The 18,878-nt window shown below is 41.7% G+C and overlaps 1 protein-coding gene across 3 annotated transcripts in view; it reads right to left on the bottom strand.

The window, feature by feature from the left end:
• METTL16 (methyltransferase like 16) overlaps nucleotides 1-18,437 on the bottom strand; it is a 54,203-nt gene extending 35,766 nt beyond the window's left edge. The window contains exons 1-3 of one of the 3 annotated variants that reach the window (XM_027862396.1): nucleotides 18,348-18,437; nucleotides 13,745-13,944; nucleotides 13,452-13,580 (exon numbers count right to left, since the gene is read on the bottom strand). In XM_027862396.1, the coding sequence (XP_027718197.1) occupies nucleotides 13,452-13,579 (128 nt within the window). In that variant the 5' untranslated portion in view covers nucleotide 13,580; nucleotides 13,745-13,944; nucleotides 18,348-18,437. Of the gene's footprint in view, nucleotides 1-13,351; nucleotides 13,423-13,451; nucleotides 13,581-13,744; nucleotides 13,945-17,765; nucleotides 18,063-18,347 lie in introns of those variants that run through there. The other 2 variants (XM_027862397.1, XM_027862398.1) reach the window with 2 other exon arrangements.
• Nucleotides 18,438-18,878: the final 441 nt, after the last annotated feature.

Genomic DNA, 18,878 nt, shown 5'->3' with positions numbered 1-18,878 from the left:
TCAGGGGTCTGAATCACAGGCAACTGTGGTGGTTTCCAGACTTTTCAACCCATGAACACCAAAAACAACTTAGAAAGTCGGTATGAAAAGTCTGTTTCTGCGGTGGTGAGAGAGAAGCACGGTGGGGTTCCACCTGGGGTGGCGGCTGCCTCCTGAGCTTCCCGCCAACAGACTGAGGGGGAATCAAGTGGCTAATCAGAGGTGGATTGCAGGAATCTCTCTGCTGGTAGAGGATTCTCTTCCTTTGCCCGTACTTGGATCTGGGTCACAGTTCTGGGTGGCGGTCCTGGGGTGAGGAGGAGCGCTGACATGGTGGACCTTGTAGTGGCTGTGGAGAGGAAATCTTCCTCACAGTTCCAAGACAGAAAAGAGTGCTTGTGGTCACTCATAGACCAGAGCACAGGCCAGGAAAAGAGTAAACACCTCTCCCTTGATCATAGCACCTTGGAAGAACTGAAAATTTTCAGGTCCCTAGAAGTAAGTTATCTCTGAAAACAGCTGCACAAAACCCTTGAAGCTGGGGACAGTACATTCTCCACAATGGAAGCTGACTCCTACCTTAACAAAAGTTTATAACTCAAGTAATTGGCCGAGATCATGAGCAAGCAGCGCAAAAAGAATCAGACCACAGAATCTTTCTCTGGTAACAAAGAAGATCAAAACATACAACCAGAAGAAGACAACACAGTCAACACAGTCAAAGTTCCTACATCCAAAGCCTCTAAGAAAAATATGAATTGGTCCCAGGCCATGGAAGAGCTCAAAAAGGAGTTTGAGAAGCAAGTAAGAGAAGTAGAGGAAAAACTGAGAGTGATGCAAGAAAATCATGAAAAACAAGTCAACAGCTTGCTAAAGGAGACCCAAAAAAATACTGAAGAAAATAACACCTTAAAAAATAGCCTAACCCAAATGGCCAAAGAGATCCAAAAAGCCAATGAGGAGAAGAATGCCCTAAAAAGCAAAATTGGCCAAATGGAAAAGGAAGTCCAAAAGCTTACTGAAGAAAATACTTCCTTAAAAATTAGAATAGAGCAATTGGAAGCTAGTGACTTTATGAGAAATCAAGACACTGTAAAACAAATCCAAAAGAATGAAAAATTAGAAAACAATGTGAAATATCTCATTGAAAAAACAACTGACCTGGAAAATAGATCCAGGAGAGAGAATTTAAAAATTATTGGACTATCTGAAAGCCATGATCAAAAAAAGAGCCTAGACATCATCTTTCAAGAAATCATCAAGGAAAACTGCCCTGATATTTTAGAACCAAAGGGCAAAATAGAAATTGAAAGAATCCACCCATCTCGTCCTGAATGAGATCCCCGAAGGAAAACTCCTAGGAATATTGTAGCCAAATTCCAGAGTTCCTAGGTCAAGGAGAAATTATTACAAGCAGCCAGAAAGAAACAATTCAAGTATTGTGGAAACACAATGAGGATAACACAAGATTTAGCTGCTTCTACATTAAGGGACCGCAGAGCATGGAATATAATATTCTGGACAGCAAAGATGATAGGATTACAACCAAGAATCCCCAACCCAGCAAAACTGAGCATAATCCTACAGGGGAAAAAATGGTCATTCAGTGAAATAGAGGACTTTCAAGCATTCTTGATGAAAAGACCAGAGTTGAATAGAAAATCTGATTTTCAAATACAAGACTCGAGTGGAACATGAAGAGGTAAACAGGAAAGAGAAAATCATAAGAGACTTATTAAGGTTGAACTGTTTACATTCCTGCATGGAAAGATGATATTTGTAACTCATGAAACCTTTGTCAGTATTAGGGCAGTTGGAGGGGAAAAAATTATATGTACGTATATACAGATATAGATAGATAGATAGAGGGCACAGGGCTGAGTTGAAAATGAAGGGGTCATATCTGGAGAATAAAATTAAGGGGTGAGAGAGGAATATACTAGAAGGAGAAAGGGAGAGGTAGAATGGGGTAAATTATCTCACAAAAACAAAAAACAAAAAAAACAGAAAAGAAAAGGCTCTCACAGTGGAGGGGAAACAGGGGAAGGTGAGAGGGAATGAGTGAATCTTATTCTCATAGGATTTGACTTAAGGAGGGAATAACATACACACTCAATTGGGTGTGGAAATCTGTCTTACCCTTCAGGAAAATAGGGGGGAAGGGGACAAGGGAATAGGGGAATGATAGAGAGGAGGGCAGATTGGGAAAGGCAGTAATCAGAAGCAAATCCTTCTGAGGAGGGACAGGGTCAAAAGAAAGAACAGAATAAATGGGTGGGCAGGATAGGATTAAGGGAAATAGAGTTAGTTTTTCACAGCATGTCTACTATGGAGGTATTTTGCATAACTGCACATATATAACCTATATTGAGCTGCTTGCCTTATGAATGAGGGTGGGTGGGGAGGGAGGAAGGGAGAAAATTTGGAACCCAAAGTTTTAAAAACACATGTTTAAAAAAAAAAGTTTTCACATGCAACTGGGAAATAAGAAATACAGGAAATGGGGTACAGAAATCCATCCTGCCCTACAGGAAAACTGAAGGGGAAGGGGATAAGAGGACGGGGGCAGAGATAGAAGGGAAGGCAGACTAGGGGAAGGGGTATTCAAAATGCATGCCATCTTGGGGTGGGGGGAGGGGCAAGATGGGGTGAAAATTTGAAACTCAAAATCTTGTGGAAGTAAATGTTGAAAACAAAAATAGAAAACAATGTGAAATATCTCATTGGGAAAAACAATTAACCTGGAAAATAGATCCAGGAGAGATAATTTAAAAATTACTGGACTATCTGAAAGCCATGATCAAAAAAAGAGCCTAGGACAGCTAGGTGGCACAGTGGATAGAGCACTGGCCTTGGATTCAGGAACACCTGAATTCAAATCTGGCCTCAGACACATCACACTTATTAGCTGTGTGACCCTGGGCAAGTCACTTAACCCCACTGCCTAGCCAAAAAAAAAGAAAAAAAAAGAGCCTAGACATCATCTTTCAAGAAATTATCAAATAAAACTGCCCTGATATTTTAGAATCAGAGGGCAAAATAGAAATTGAAAGAATCCACCCATCTCCTCCTGAAAGAAATCCCCAAAGGAAAACTCCTAGGAATATTGTAGCCAAATTCCAGAGTTCCCAGGTCAAGGAGAAAATATTGCAAGCAGCCAGAAAGAAACAATTCAAGTAGTGTGGAAACACAATGAGGATAACACAAAATTTAGCAGCTTCTACATTAAGAGACCAAAGGGCTTGGAATATAATATTCCAGAGGGCAAAAGGAGATAGGATTACAACCAAGAATCACCTACCCAGCAAAACTGAGCATAATCCTTCAGAGGAAAAAATGGACATTCAGTGAAATAGAGGACTTTCAAGCATTCTTAATGAAAAGACCAGAGCTGAATAGAAAATTTGACTGTCACATACAAGACTCAAGAGAAACAGGAAGAGGTAAACAGAAAAGAGAAATCATGAGAGACTTATTAAGGTTAAACTGTTTACATTCTGCATGGAAAGATGATATTTGTAACTCATGAGTCCTTTGTCAGTATTAGAGTAGTTGGAGGGAAAAAAATATATATATGTATATAGATAGATAGATAGACACAGACAGACAGAGGGCAGAGGGTGAGTTGAAGATGAAGGGACGATATCTGGAGAATAAAATTAAGGGGTGACAGGATTATATGGAGAGAAGGAAAAAGGGAGGTAGAATGGGGTAAATTATCTCACGTAAAACAGTCAAGAAAAGGCTTTTACAGTGGAGGGAAAACGGGAAGGTGAGAGGGAATGAGTGAATCTTATCCTCATCAGATTTGGCTTAAGAAGGGAATAACATACACACTCAATTGAGTATGAAAATCTATCTTACCCTACAGGAAAATAGGAGGGGAAGAGGACAAGAAAGCAGGAGGATGATAGAGGGGAGAGCAGATTGGGGGAGGGGGTAATCAGAAGCAAGCACTTCTAAGGAGGGACAGGGTCAAAAGACAGAATAGAACAAATGGGGGGAGGGACAGGATTAAGGTAAATATACTTAGTTTTTCACAATATGACTACTAGGGAAATGTTTTGCATGACTACACATGTATAACCTGTATTGATTGCTTGCCTTCTCAATGAGGGTGGGTGGGGAGGGAGGAAAGGAGAAAATTTGGAACCCAAAGTTTTAAAAACACATGTTTAAAAAAAATTGTTTTCACATGCAACTCAAAAATAAGACGTATAGGAAATGGGGCACAGAAATCTATCGTGCTCTACAGGCAAATTGAAGGGGAAGGGGATAAGAAAAGGGGGGGAGAGATGGGAGGGCAGATTAGGAGAAGGGGTATTCAGAATGCATGCCATCTTGGGGTGGGGGGGAGGGACGAGATGGGGAGAAAATCTGGAACTTAAAATCTTGTGGAAGTGTATGTTGAAAACTAAAAATAAATAAATTTTAAAAAAAGATTTCATTTAAAAATTAAGGACTTGCTTTAGTAAACACATATAGTATTACCAGTATGGAGGTACCTCTGGGCAATTTGCATTTCTGTTTTCCAAGGAAGATATGACAATCAATACAGTGGAAACAGTACCCCAAGTCATAAGCCAAGGCTTCACTCAGATCCACCCTCCCTGAGCCCCCCATCCCTACCTCAGTCACTGGCTTCAGTTCATTAGATGATCACTAAGGAGCTAAAAATGGTAGCTGTCAAACTGCATAAAACAATCCTTGTAGGTACTAAGAAAAGCTTCAGGGGCTGGGTCAGCAGGCTCCTGGAAATCAATCCCCTCCTATTTTTCCCACAGTTGGTGGGGGCTAGGTGAATGATAGGAGATGCCCCTTATGAGTCACCATTCGTTCCTGAGTTACTGTCAACAAGCACACAGACTCAAACATCTAATTGTTACAGTCAGACACAATTGTAACACAGTATTTCCCATCTCTACACACACACACACACACACACACACACACACAGAGCAAATAAAGAGTTTTCATGTCTATACTACCCCAGTCAGCTATTATGCCTTATTTAGAAGAGAAAGAAAGACTCCTTTGCCCCATGTTCCCACCTTCCTCCCCACAGAATGAAGCTACTAGAGGACTAGTGGGTTGTCTAATATGAATTTTCCTGCTTTTATCAGCTGGGTCTACCTCAAAATGTTTATTCTGATACATGTGAAACAGTTAAATTAAGGGAAATGATCTGACAAACTGGGCTGAAAGAATGTAAACCCCTTGAGGGCAAAGACTTTGTTAGTTTCTGGCATTACAATCCCAACACTTAACATAATGCCCTGCACATATCCAATACTTGATAAATGTTTACCGAAATATACTCTGAAATGAATGCTCAAGTAATGCAGAGAATGACAAATACCCAAAATGGGAAGTGATTAAGCAGTCAATCTGTCTCCACAAAGAATAGGTGGGTTTAACGCACTAGGATTAGGACAAGACGAAAAACTTTCCTAGCAATGAAGAAAATTAGGGAGGCAACTAGGTGGCGCAGTGGATAGAGCTCTGGTCTTGGAAACAGGAGGACCTGAGTTCAAATCTGTTCTCAGAAACTTGACACTAGCTATGTGACTACTCTGGGCAAGTCATTTAACCCCAACTGCCTCACCCCTCCCCCCAAAAAAAAAAAGAACACGAAGGGAACTGCTGGGAGCTAAAGCAACCCTTTACTTACCCTGCTCCCCCCTTAACTGTTAATGTATAACATGTGGCAAGAATTGAACATTATGGATTCCACTGTTATGTCTTTCCTGTGAAATCACAGTTAAGTATCTATAATTTTTTCTTTAATTGTTGATTCTGAGGCATCTGGGGAAGGGGTACTGTGAGAAGCCTCAGGCTCACACCTAAAGTAAAAGGTCACAAGAGACAGGCTCTGACCTCAGGATCCTATATACAGTGAGTGCACATAAGGCTGTAAAGTCCAATAACCTGCTAACTTTGTACTGGGAGGCTTGGTCAATCTAGGGTGCCAGAACAAAAGTGATAGCAGGTTCTCCAGATAAGCTTGGTATCCAAGCTGTCTGGCACCATTCACAGCTCCACAGAGCTGCCCTTCCTCCCCTTTCCAGACACACACAGGCCCGTGTGTGCGCCTGAGGCCCAGAGACAACTGTTGAGTTGTCTGACCTGAGGAGGATCTTTGTGAAAAATGACAACGTACAGGTCAGTCCTCAGAGTGCCACGGCAGGGATTACATCAGGAAAACTGTGTAGCACTTAGAATAATTCTAAGCTGCTACTCGCCACAAAAACCCACCTTTTAACACAAATATTCTTCCAATGGTGCTATAAGGATACAAATAACAAGATGCTACAATCTCCAAATAATTAAACTCAAAGGGAACCTAAATGGCAAGATATGCTAAATATGCTAGGCACATGAGGCTGCAACCAATTACCTCAAATGGTCTGCAATCAGGAACAGTGTAAAGGAAAAGACTATCCAAGAACTGGATCACCAGGAAAAGGAGGCAGCTTAGCATGCAGTGAGTGACAGGTAACATCAGGCAGACAACCTGAGTGATGCATTCTGAGCCAAAAAACAGGCAAAGATCTGGGGAAGGGCCTCCGACGCATGGGGACATCTCCTATGGGGGATTTATGGCAGGATGGGATTGAGATTCCCACAGACTCAATGGGGTACCATGGGTAGTCCTGAAAGGAGCCCCCACATCCATGAGTTCATGCACCCATCCAAGTTCTGCAGCATCTCCAGCACAGCACATGATTACCTTCATTGTAGGCACTTAAAGGTTTGCACAATCAAATAAATTCTTTGTGACAGTAGAAAGAGCCAACCTGGGTTTGCATGAAATCCTGGGCCACAATGAAGTATCCAGTCCATTTACCTATCCCTCCCTGGAACCAAGGTCATGAATTTGTACAGCAGGGGTAGGCAGTGCAGCATTTGTGGAATGGCTGGCTGGGGACAGGAGACACCATTTTGGACCATGGATTACCATATGTAACCTGTCCAAGGACTGAACTTGTGACCTGAGCTTCCTGAGAAGGATTGTTTAGCCCCAAAAGTTGCAAAATGTGTTTAGGAAAGTTAAAGGGGGAAACTCCAGCAACTAAAAAGTCTACAGATACTTTCTGCTTATTTCCAGTCTTCCTACAATCAATCACTTCAGCCCCCTCACCATCCACGATGGCTGGCTTCTCATTCTTTATTTGCTCTTCAGTCCCCACAAGCAGCTCCAGGCATCCCTGCTCTTCTTCTTACACATAACTGAAAGCTTCCTAACCCTTTTCAGATGCATAAAGAGTCTCCCATATTTATGCAGGTCATCTGAGCTGATCCAGATGGCACACACCGCAGAACACAGTGCTACGAAATGCTTGTAGCTTATTTAAAGAAACAAAACACCAGGATCTCTCAAAAAAAGAAAAAAACAGTAGTTTTACATTGCAGACAGCTATTTCTGAAACTCCAATACTATGAAGCTTTTGTATTTCAGTTGGCTATTCATTCAAATGACATGAAGGTTAAAAAAGAATCTTCAATAGATTCAATTCAATAAATATTTCCTACACCTACTATGTGTAAAGCCCTGAGCTAAGCACTATAGAGATTAAAATAATGATGACGAAACAGGTATCTTCCCTCAAGAAGCTTACAATTTAGTAGTGAAATCAGGTAAGTACATAAATAAACATGACACAGAGCTGAATGTAAGTGCCAGGAGAAAGGTATGAAGAAAAAGTGCTATGATGGGAAGGAAGCAATCACATCCACATCCATTTTAGGGGCAGAGGAAAAATTAGGAAAGGCTTCATCAAAAATGTTTAACAGTTGAGGTGGGCCTTTTAGGAAAGAGAGGCTTTTCAAAAGGCAGAGATGGGGGTAGAGGGGTTTAAATGTAATAGAAATAAGAGGTGGAAAAGCACTGAGTGTGTTCAGGGAACAGTGAATAAGATGATTTAGAGGAGGAGAGGGACATAGACAGGTAGAGATAAGGCTACAAAGGAAGACTAGAACACGGAAATCCTTAAATGCCTGGCTGAATTTCATTCAGTAAGCATTCAGGAACCAATTAAAAAAATTTTCAGCTGGGATGTGACATGAAGAAAACTAAGCTTTAGGAAAATTAATCTTGTTCTATTGGACAGATGACAGGAGAATCTAACAGACAAGTTAAGAGATAATTCCAACAATCCATGCATAAAGGGCCTCAGTCCTGAACTCAGATGTAACAGGGGAACAGAAGAGGAGAGACAACATGAGTGTAAAGTGAGAATCTGAAAGATCTGGCAACTAACAAATTCTCTCTGTTTCTCTGAACTGCTCAACATGCAGCTACCTTTAAAGTAGAAGGCAATGAATAAAGCTGAAATCTCACTCCATCAAGGGATCAGCTATGTCAGCAAAGTAGGTTAGAGAAAGAACATAAAAAGTTCCTATAGAATCAATGATTCACATCAGATGCCTCTGTTGTGTTTTTTTGAATCCCAGAAAACCTGAGAAAAGGAGCATTCCTAAAAGGAAAAGGCTAGAAGTAAATGAGGGTAAAAAGTTTTTTCAAAATATATCCTTTTTCTTGCAGTTCAAAGCAACACATTCTAATGTTAAAGGTTTTAATTGTGTGGTTTATTCTAAGCCATACAGTCTCATTTTTTCGATCTGAAATTAAGCAGCTAAAAAATCCAGAAACGTTCTTTTTCCAGCCTATCCATTGATTGCTTTGATCTAAATAAATCTGTGAGGTGAAAGTATTTCTTACCATCCTACTGACATTAGAATTCCTTTAATCAGAAGCAAAATACATTAGGCTATCAAAGGAAGAACACCTCTGAATAGCTGAGATCTAGAGAAGCACAAATCAGCCAACTTGGGGAATCTTCTAAGCTGCCCAAATATCAAAGCCAGGAGCTGAAAACCAACTGCAAACTCTCAGTCCTTTCTCCATCATAGGAAAAGTCAGATCATATTCAAGTTTACCCAGCTTTACTTATGGCCACAAGCCAGATGTCTACAATTTAAAAGGCATACATATTATCCTACCTGTCCCCCCACACATCTCAAAAGTCATTCTGTCTTTGCAAAGGTAAAAGGGGCAGTTTGCAAAAGTCAAAGAAATGGCCAGAAATAAAAACCACCCAAGGAGTTGAACTGAATTGGGATCCAAATCATTTACTATACCAATTAAAAAAAAATTGGAAAAGAACTATATTAGGTACTTTTCACAGCTATGTCTAGAGGGATAGTTCTTAATCAAACAAGAGTTAAAGGCAAACACAGAAGATATAATAATTTAATTATAAGAGGTTGAAAAAATTTTTTTAAAAAGAGGTTGAAAATCGTTTGCAAGAACAAAATCAATGAATTCAGGATAAGAAGGGAAGTTAATGATTAAGGAAAAAAAAAACCTTTGCATTTAATGTCTTAGATAAGTGCCTGATATTAAAGATACAAGGAATTAACACATCTATATTGGAACAAGAATCATTTCCCAATGGATAGTAGTTAAAGCAAACAACAATTCTCAAAAGAAGAACTGCAAACTGCTAACAACCATATGAAAGACTGCTCCAAATCACTAAGAGAAACATAAGCCAAAACAACTCGAGTTTTACCTCACACCCAGCGAAGTGTCAAGGACGATAAAAGGTGGAAATAAATGTTGCAGGGACTGGGGAAAGACAGGCAAACTAAAATACTCTTGGTGGAGCTAAGAATTAGTACAACCATTCCTGAAAGCAATTTGGAAGTGACTAAAATGTCCACTCCCTCTGAATATATGTTATACATACATATGTGTGTATGTATACACACTCTCTCTCTCCCCACAGAGGTTTTAAAAAAAAAAAAAAGGTCCCACTTACACCAAAATGTTTATAAAAACATTTTTTTGCTGTAGCAAAAAACTGGACACAAAGTAGGGCTGCACCAATTGGGGAATGGTTAAACAAAGTAGTAAGTGAATATGTAAGAACAGAAGTCTCAAAATTCCCGAAGCAGAGGAAGTCTTATATGAACTGATGCAGAGTAAAAGAAGCAGAACAAGGAAAACAATAAAACTGAAAACTATGCAAATGGAAAGAACAACAAAAGTCTTGAATGCTGGATTATTATGATAGCCAAGCTAATGCCTCAGAGAAAGCCAGTGCCCTCCCTGCTGCCTCGGCAGAGAGCTGCTGAGCCTGTGAAATGCTGCAAGCATCATCAGACTCAGTGGACATGACTACTTTTGCTAAACTGCTCTCTTTTCCCTTTTCCTTTTTGTGTTTATCTCTTGTTACAAAGGACAGCTCAATGGCAGAGAAGGGTGAGGAATGGATTTGGAAATAAAGGCAACATAAAAACAAAAGCTGCCCATAACATTTTTGCAAATAATGAAAACAAGCTGAGTTGAAAATGGGTAGTTTTTCCCAGGACCAGAGCAGGAGTAGGGAATGGGAAGAGGCTGGAACAATATTAGAAATGAGCTACTGATCTCCACCTCCCAGGCACAAGCCCCCACCCCCAGCTATCCTCAGTCCCTTTCCCTCTGGCAAAAGCTCCACCCCATGTACTCCAACCAACAGTGGTGCTTTTGCTCCAGCCCTCACCATCACCACAGCAGACTCTTCCAACCTCTCCAACAAAACAGGAAAAGCTCAAAATAGTCATCTTCATCCTACCACAAAAATGAAGATGCTTATCAAGATGCTAGAAAAGTCACCCCAGTCTCGACACTAATATCAATAAGAACCATGAGCACCTAAGGACACAGAGGAACAGTCACAGAGAACAAAGCAGATCGCCCAGGGCTGATGGACTCTATCTCATGCCTCACAGAAGCCAGTCTGAGCTACTGAAATTCAAGGGACTCAATTGTGGATTGACTTTGTGGTCTCTATATCCACCACAGATGGAAATGTAGGAGGGAGGAAACAAAGTCAAGGAAAAGAAGAAAGTCCTTTATCTATCTGTCAGTGCTTCTGTGGGCTAGCCAGGAAAGCTGATGATGTCATGGTGGGTGGTCGACTGAAGAATACCAGAACAGACAAGTATGTGTGTCCTACTTGTACAGCACCAATGCTGCTGACTAAGCTTGGTGATTTCAGGTGTTTCATTTTTGTCTTTGTGTTCCAAGCCTTCAGTCCAGTACTTGGCACAGAAGACCAAGTTCAGACTGACATGAATCACTTACGTACCTTCTTTCTAGTCAATAGACAGAATGCCAAAATACTGCCTAGGGTAGGAGAAACAAACACATACCCTTAGGTCTCAAGAGTAATCAGGGAAGAATGTTGATTGCAGAGGTAGGTAGGTACATTTCCTACCAAGGGTGAATCGGTGGTACTACCTTCAGAAAATGTGGCTAATGAATTTCCATTCTGGAGGTAGTATGTGCACGCGTTGGTGCCAAGTTCTAATTGTGGCTTTGATACAAACTGGAGAGATGGCCTCAGTTTCTAACTTTGTGAGGTGAGGAAAATAATATCTGTAGTATGACCTTAAAGGGTTGTGGTGGTAAAGTGCTTTGTAAACCTTACAGTAACATATAAATGCAAATTATTATAATTTTATGGTAGAAGGTATAAATCCAGGCAAACTTAAAAGAAAACATGAAAACAAAAACAGACAAAGCTGATGGTCAATAAAACTTTATGCCAAGGAAGCTTTCTGCAATAGACAACAGCTGCCATCAACCACGTGGCTGACTTGGAGGCTCTTCCCTACAATCCCAGGCTCACGCCCATGGGCAGTCACCTGGTCAACTTTGTACCCAGACCTCAGCACCTCAACTTGCTTTCTCATATCCGTTCTCCTCCAGCTACGACCAGAATGGCCTCATCATTCCTAACCTGCCGCGGACGCTTAGCTGGGGCCTGAACAATTGCCAGTCCACCTGCTGCCAGCTTTTTGGAAAATGTGTTGGCAGTCATGTCTCACAGCACCACACACACTAGACTCCCTCCCTTCCTTCTCATGCCTTAAGTCACTCCCCTCACCCCCTCTTCTCTTCTATTCAGAGCCTCAGAACCCTGATCTGGAAAATGGAGTTATCTTAACTTCATAAAGGCAGGAGTTAGAATAGTGTTTTAAAGACTTGACTGCCCCTGAGGCAATCAATCAATCAATCAGTATTTATAAAGTGCCTACTAAGTGCACTACTGGGTACTAGAAAAACAAAGAAGAAAACAATACCTACATTCAAGGACACTAAATTCTAAGTAGTTAATAAACATTTGAACTGAGCCAAATGAAACAATCTCTTGAGAACTGTGGGTATATGATTTAGTGACAGCCCTGAACTTAAGTGAATTTAAGAAAAACAAAGGGTCTAGGTTTTCCGGAAAAACTGGTAAAGAAAAAGCTATGATATAAATGGGATTTCCCTCCATTCTCCTTCTCTCAATACCCAGAAAAGAAAACACGAAAAAAGTGAGAAGGCCAAAGGAAAAAAATGCTGACATTTATAATTTGCTTTAAGATTTACAAAACCCTTTCCATTCATTGTCGAGAATATGCTTTTCACAATAAAGTGAAACAGTTCCCCCATTTTTACAGGGGTGGGGGGCGAGACCCAGAGGATTAAATGACCCGCCACAGTCACATGGCGTCCAAGGCAGGATTCTGACCCACTTCTCTCCTGACCACAAAGTAAACACTCTTCACTAAACTTCAGTGTCTCTCAGGGTGGCCTGGAAACTCTTACCACTTTGTTCTTGGTGCTGTTCATCTAAAGACCCACCCATCTCTCTACAAAGACCATTGACATTTTACACATTTAGTTTTTTTGGAACATGTAGAATCCACCAAACTGTGAATGGTCAATTGAGATGGAGAGGGAATAAAGCAGTGTCCTGGCCCTATTACTAAATTCCATAACCTTGAGGGGAACTAGGAAATCCCTAGTTTTTCCTTTACCAGTTCCTTGGAGAAAAAGAACAATGGTCATCATCTTGAGAAAGTGCCAATTCAGCCCCCAGACTCCCCGATGTCCCACAATATGGAGGGAGAAGGACAAAAAGCTACTATTGCTATGAGGAACAAGCAGGTTGATTAGCTGAATCTTCCAAAGATGTCATTTCCCCCACCATGACCACCAGAAACAACAGCACCATACCTCTCCTACAGCAGCAGCTGCTCCCTTGCGGCCACTGCCACCATGATTCTACCCTGCAGGTATGCAAGCTTCAAATTTCTAATCACTATGCAGTTACCAGGGACAAAAGCAGCAATTCCTGAGGTTCCCATTTAGCTTACAGATAGAGAGGAGTAAGCTCTTCTTGTACAACGTCTACTACCATAATACAGGATGTTCTAAAACATGTTTCCAGCTTTGGCCTCTTCTCCCCCGAACTCCCCGTCCTTCTCCCCCCCCCCCCCGCCCAAATTACTATACATCCCCAGGCATATACATAATGGCCTTGATACATACCCATGATGTCTCCTCATCTCCATAATTCATATCATATTTGAATTATGTATCACCAAGATCCCATATAAATCAAATATTCCTTGTTGACCTACTGACCCACCTCACTCTTCCAGTCAGATTTATCTGGACATGCTGTTTAAAATCTGGGTACTTGGATGCCAGATATGCAAAATCAGGAGGCTTATCCTTGTACCTGTTTCTTGCATGCATTGATTTATTCAAAGCCATCCTAAAAGAATAAAATAGTAACATTTAGTACTGAACAGAAAACACAAGTTATTACAGTGGTTAATACTTAATCCTATTATATCTATGTCAATCAAATAAAAAACTAATAATTAAATTTTAAAATATTAAGTACATCAACTTTTAAAAACGGAAAGGGACAATTACCTTTTTTGGCGTGTCAATTTAAGTGATAAGATTCAGTATCATGTGTATTCCTAAGTGTTATTGTGAGATGCGGGTCATCTTCCTGGAATCAACTGATATGGCAGAGAACAAGTGGTTCTTTGTCTTGCACAAGTGATTTCCAACTCTGGTTTCACTATAACCCCACAGTGTCTCCAACTGTCTCAAGGGGTTGAAGAAATCTATATTAAAACAAAATAAAAATTCTTAAATTTATTTCAAATAGGTAAAAAATATATAAAATCTAGAACTCTCAGGAGAAAGTCATAAAATTCCAAAAAGGTTTCCGTGAATCACTCACTAATCTAAGCACTGGGTGGAAGTGGATCCAAACATTCCCCCTGCCTCTATTCCAAGACTAGGGTTTCTCAAGGAAATTTGAAAGTCGGTGTTTTGGGAGCTTCCTTCCAAAAAATTAGAGGAAAGGGAACAAGCATTTATTAAGTGTTTACTGTATGTCAGGCAATGTACTTTATAAATATTTATAAACATAAATAATTATCTGTAACAGAATATCTATGTCACAAATATTATCTCACTGGACCATCACAATAATCCTGGGACACAGATTCTATCATTATCTTCATTTTACAGTTGAGGAAAATGAGGCAGAGGTTAAATGACTTGCCCAGTAAGTGTCTTAGGGCCAGATTTAAACAAAAAAACTAAAGGCTTCTCCTCAAATTTTTCCTTTTCAGACTTTCATATTGCCAGCTGGGGGGAAAGATGATTAGAAGATAGTTCCTCTCTCAAAGAGATTATAGCCTTCATGAGGAATTAAAAGATAATTACTAATAATAAGGTAAATATATTCAGCTACAGATTTCAACTACTGGGAATAGTATTCTTTTTCAAGACGGTTTCTCCCACTTTTACATCACTTTAGTCCTTCAGGTACCTGCAATAGTTCAAATCCTTATAAGTGTGGAGTTAAAATAATTTTTGTAAACACAGCATTTCTTTTTTAAACTGAAAACTGAAAGTGTTCTTGATCAGGAGGAGCTCAACAGGCTCATATACAAGTCCATGGGACAGAGACAGATAAAGCACTCTGAAACTACACAAGGTTCTTCCACAATCACTGTGTGATTTCACCTCAGTCCTAACCTAGGGGGAGGGAAGATTAATGGGGGGTAGAGGGGGATCTCCTCTCTCCCTCTCTGCTGTTCTCTAGACTTAGGACCTAAAGACTTGTGCCCTGGGAGGCTTGGCCCTCTTGCTCAATTTCAGTTCCATCCCCGCCCTCTCAAAGAGGTATGGATACCTCCTGGCCCTTGTCCCAAAAGCTGCTCTCCTTGGTTCCAAACTTTAACAGGAAGGTCAGGATTACTGCCAACAGTATCTGATGGAAAGGGTCACCAAGAGCAAAAGTGTCAAGCTCAAAGAGAAATGAGGACTACTAATCTGTAAGTAAATATCCCTGAAGGCCACACATTGACTCAGTTTTTAAATGAAATATTACCTATAAATATTTCCTAATTACATTTTAATCTGACTTGTCTGCACTGGAGGATGGGGAGGGAAGGAGGGGTAGAATAGAGCACGTGACAAAGAAAAAGAAAGCTGGAAAAACAAAGAAAAGAGGATATAGACATACAAAATTCAACACAGAAGAGATGGTGTATAAATTCATTAAATATGGAGACTGTTTGCAAGATAATGAGGATGCCAGGAAGATTTCTGTTAAGAAGACCATGCAACTGGGTACATAAGAGATTTTGTATAAAAGTGATCTAAGTAAAAAAGGAAGGATTAAAAAAAAGAGACAGAAGATAGAAACATAGTACAAATGACTACGAATGCAAATTACAATTGTACACCAAAGTCTAGAGAGGCAGGGATCCCAGAGTTAGGGATGTTATAGGTAGACTTTAAAAGGTATCTAGTGTTAAAAGTGATTTAACATGATACAGTCATCAAGTCATTTAAGTGGCCAGTTAGTAATGCAAAAAGCACAAAAGATGTTCCTCCTTGCTCTGCAAGCTAAGATTCTAATACTTCAAACAGCTCTGATTTCATCCATGTGATTATTCTTTTCACTTATGCAGATCACAATCTCTCAGTAAACTGGCAGATGGCCTTCTGGGTTTCATGCAAAGAAAAAAATTCATCACCCTGCAGCTGAGCAAGTCCTTGGAGGAGTCTATCTCCTTGGGCTATATTACCAAGCTTCTGCCTGGATTTATGGGGGTAACTTCCATACTACAATGAGGGAGTAGAACAGGAACTTAGTGGAGAGAAGACTGTTACACACAGCTCCAGTGGTCAATAAGGCTGACTACCCTAAAGAAGCATTTTCTTGTCCAACCACTGTAAATTCTGGTACACCCTTCCTAGGCTGATGCTGGTGCTAAAGTGGCCTAAAGGGGCTCGAAACAAGACTGGGAGACTCCCTTCACCTTGATTTCTACCAGCCGAGAACAGACTCCGCCACTCCACCTGTTGATATCCATCCCGTCTTTTTATGGCCAGATCAAATGTGACCTTCCCCATAAAATCTTCCTGATCTCCCTAATTCTGTGATGCCCTTTCCAAGCCTACACCTCAAAAAAATGGCATTTGCACTGCTTTTCTCCTTATATCAATTATTAGTGTGTACTGAGGTGTAATGCATAAAGGTGACCTCAGGGCCAGAGACTGACTCTTGGCTCTGACCTAGCTGTGAGATCCTAGACAAGTCACTTAACCTAGCAATGCTCTGAGTCAGGGTTCTCACACTTTTTGATTTCAGGACCCCTTTACACTTTTAAAAATTACTGAAGACCTCAAAGAGCTTTTGTTGACATAGTCTGTAGCTACTATTATCTACCATACTAAAATTAAAATGCCTTAGTATTATTATGAAAATTGTTTTAACCTCATCTCTTTAACCCCTGAAAGGGTCTCAGGGAACCTGAAGGGTCCCTGGACCCTGTTTTAATGACAGTTGCTCCAAGAAATTTTCTAACACCACGAAGGCAGAGATGTTGATCTGAATTAGTAGTTACCTCATCCAGAAGTTTCCTATAACAATGAAATCACAGACTCTCTCCCCTATTGTGTATGTTATTTCTGTATGTGACATAAACCCTACTAGAATATAAACTCCAAAAAGACAAGGATCATGTCATAATTGCATATTTCTCAGTGTCTACTATAGTGCTCTGCATATAGTGGGCACTTGATAAATGTTTAACTATTAAAAGAACTGTAACAATTAACATATCATGGTTTTTTTTAAAAAAATTCACATACAATAAAATAGGTGATATCTATGTCAGGTACCTTAAAATTTCCAATTTCTTCCCACTCCCCTCTTCCCCCCACTCTCCAAGAGAACTTTTTTTTTTTGTTCAGGTTAAATTTGCAGCAAACATTTTCTTCTGCATTTACACACACTGTCCTCAAATTTTATAGGCACTTTTCACTTAAATGTAAATTCCAAAACGAAGACTAAAATCAAAAAGCTCATTTAATAACTTTCTTGAAAGCAATGCCTTATGTCAATACCTTACAAAGTGACAAATTTGTCAATTCTACACTTTCAAAGAGCTTTAGAGCTAATACCACCCACTAAAGTGATTCATCTAGGCATAGTGCAGCTCTTTGGGGAAATTAGTCATTTACAGGTTTCTTATGATGCTCAACCCGATTCTTCCCCAGTCAATTCTGTTATGAAAAATTCCAATGCCACAGACACTGAATATGCAGTTCCAGTTATAGTGAGACACCCTGACCATCAGAAAAGCAGGCACACAAAATAATGGGGCACATCTCAAAATTGGAGAAGAACTGGAGGAAACCTTCACAAACATCTGGTTCTACCCTCTCGTTTTACAGGATGGCGCAGGAAGCCAAAGGGGGCTTGCACATTTGAAACCAGGTTTCCTGCCTCTCTGATCAATTGTTTTTCCCCCTGTGCAAGCTTTCTTAATAAGACTTAGTAAGGCTCTAAAAATCAAGTTTCAAGGGAACAAGCTCGGGTGTTTTTAAATTTTAATGGACCCATTCTGCTTTGCCTCACCTTAATTTCCGAAACACAAAAATACATTTCCCTCGTTAGATACCTTATAAATACCAAATTAAAAAGGAGGAAAAAAGCAATTCAGCAAAGCCAACACTTCAATGGTGTCCGACAGTTTATAACATGTGAGAACTCGGGATCTCGGTCGTCAGGGAGAGCTGGGGCCAGACGGCGCCTTCGAGATCTCTCAGTCTAGACCCGGGGAAACTGAGACCCGGGCGACGTGCCCAACGTCACCCGGGAATCCGGGCGAGGGGCAGGATTGGAATCCGGGTCCTCGGTCGGCCTTGCCTCATTCCTCCGGCCGGGCCGGGCCGGGCCACGCGCCTCTCTCTCCGGCCCAGACCGCCAGTCTCGCCTTCCCCCTTGGCCCGCCATCTCCTCCGGCAGCTCCGGAGCCAGGCCCCGGCCCCCGGGTTCCGCGCTCCGCTCTGGGGCCCGGCCGGTCGCCTCAGGCCGGGGTCTTTCCCGCAGCCCCCCGGCCGGGCCTCGCTCCCGCAGGCCGCGGAGAAGCCGCTTCAGTAGCGCCGGCGGCGGGGCGGCGCTCGGCCCGCTCACCCCCGGACTCCAGCTAGAACCTACCCCGGCCACTCGCTCCAACACGCCTCCGCCGCCTCGTCGGGCGCCCGCCACCCCTAGTAACGAACGCAAGCACGACGCGACCAGCGCGCCGCCATCTTGCGCCGCGGGCTGAGTGGCCGCGCCGTTCTCGCGAGGTTTGGTGGCCCCCGAAGGGCAGAGCGGCAGCTCTCGCGAGAGCTGAGACCCCGTCTCCCCGGAGCCCGGGAACGAGGGAAGGAAAAACGAGGTGGCCACAGGGGCCCGCTAGGGGGCACTGGCGGGGAAGCACGTGGCTGGCCGAGGAGGCTGGGCCGGGCTGCCGTATGCGATTGTGTGGTCCATACCTAGGCTTGGATTAGCAGGCTCCCCAGCCCTAGGGAGCTAAAGAAAGGTGAAACGGCATTCGGGCCAATCAGGAAGCATGTATTGAGCACCTACTGTGCTGCGGGTGCAGTTCCTGTCCCCTAGCCCTCTACGCTGGGATCTAGAGATGCCAAGGCACAAATGAAGCCCATTCTGCTTTCAAGGAGCTTATGTTCAATTAGGGGAGAC

Source organism: Vombatus ursinus, unplaced genomic scaffold, assembly GCF_900497805.2.
Source record: "Vombatus ursinus unplaced genomic scaffold, bare-nosed wombat genome assembly UNPS02014768.1, whole genome shotgun sequence".
In the NCBI taxonomy this organism is placed as follows: domain Eukaryota; kingdom Metazoa; phylum Chordata; class Mammalia; order Diprotodontia; family Vombatidae; genus Vombatus; species Vombatus ursinus.
The sequence above is the reverse complement of the archived record's forward strand: the minus strand, read 5'-3'. Positions and strand labels throughout refer to the sequence as shown.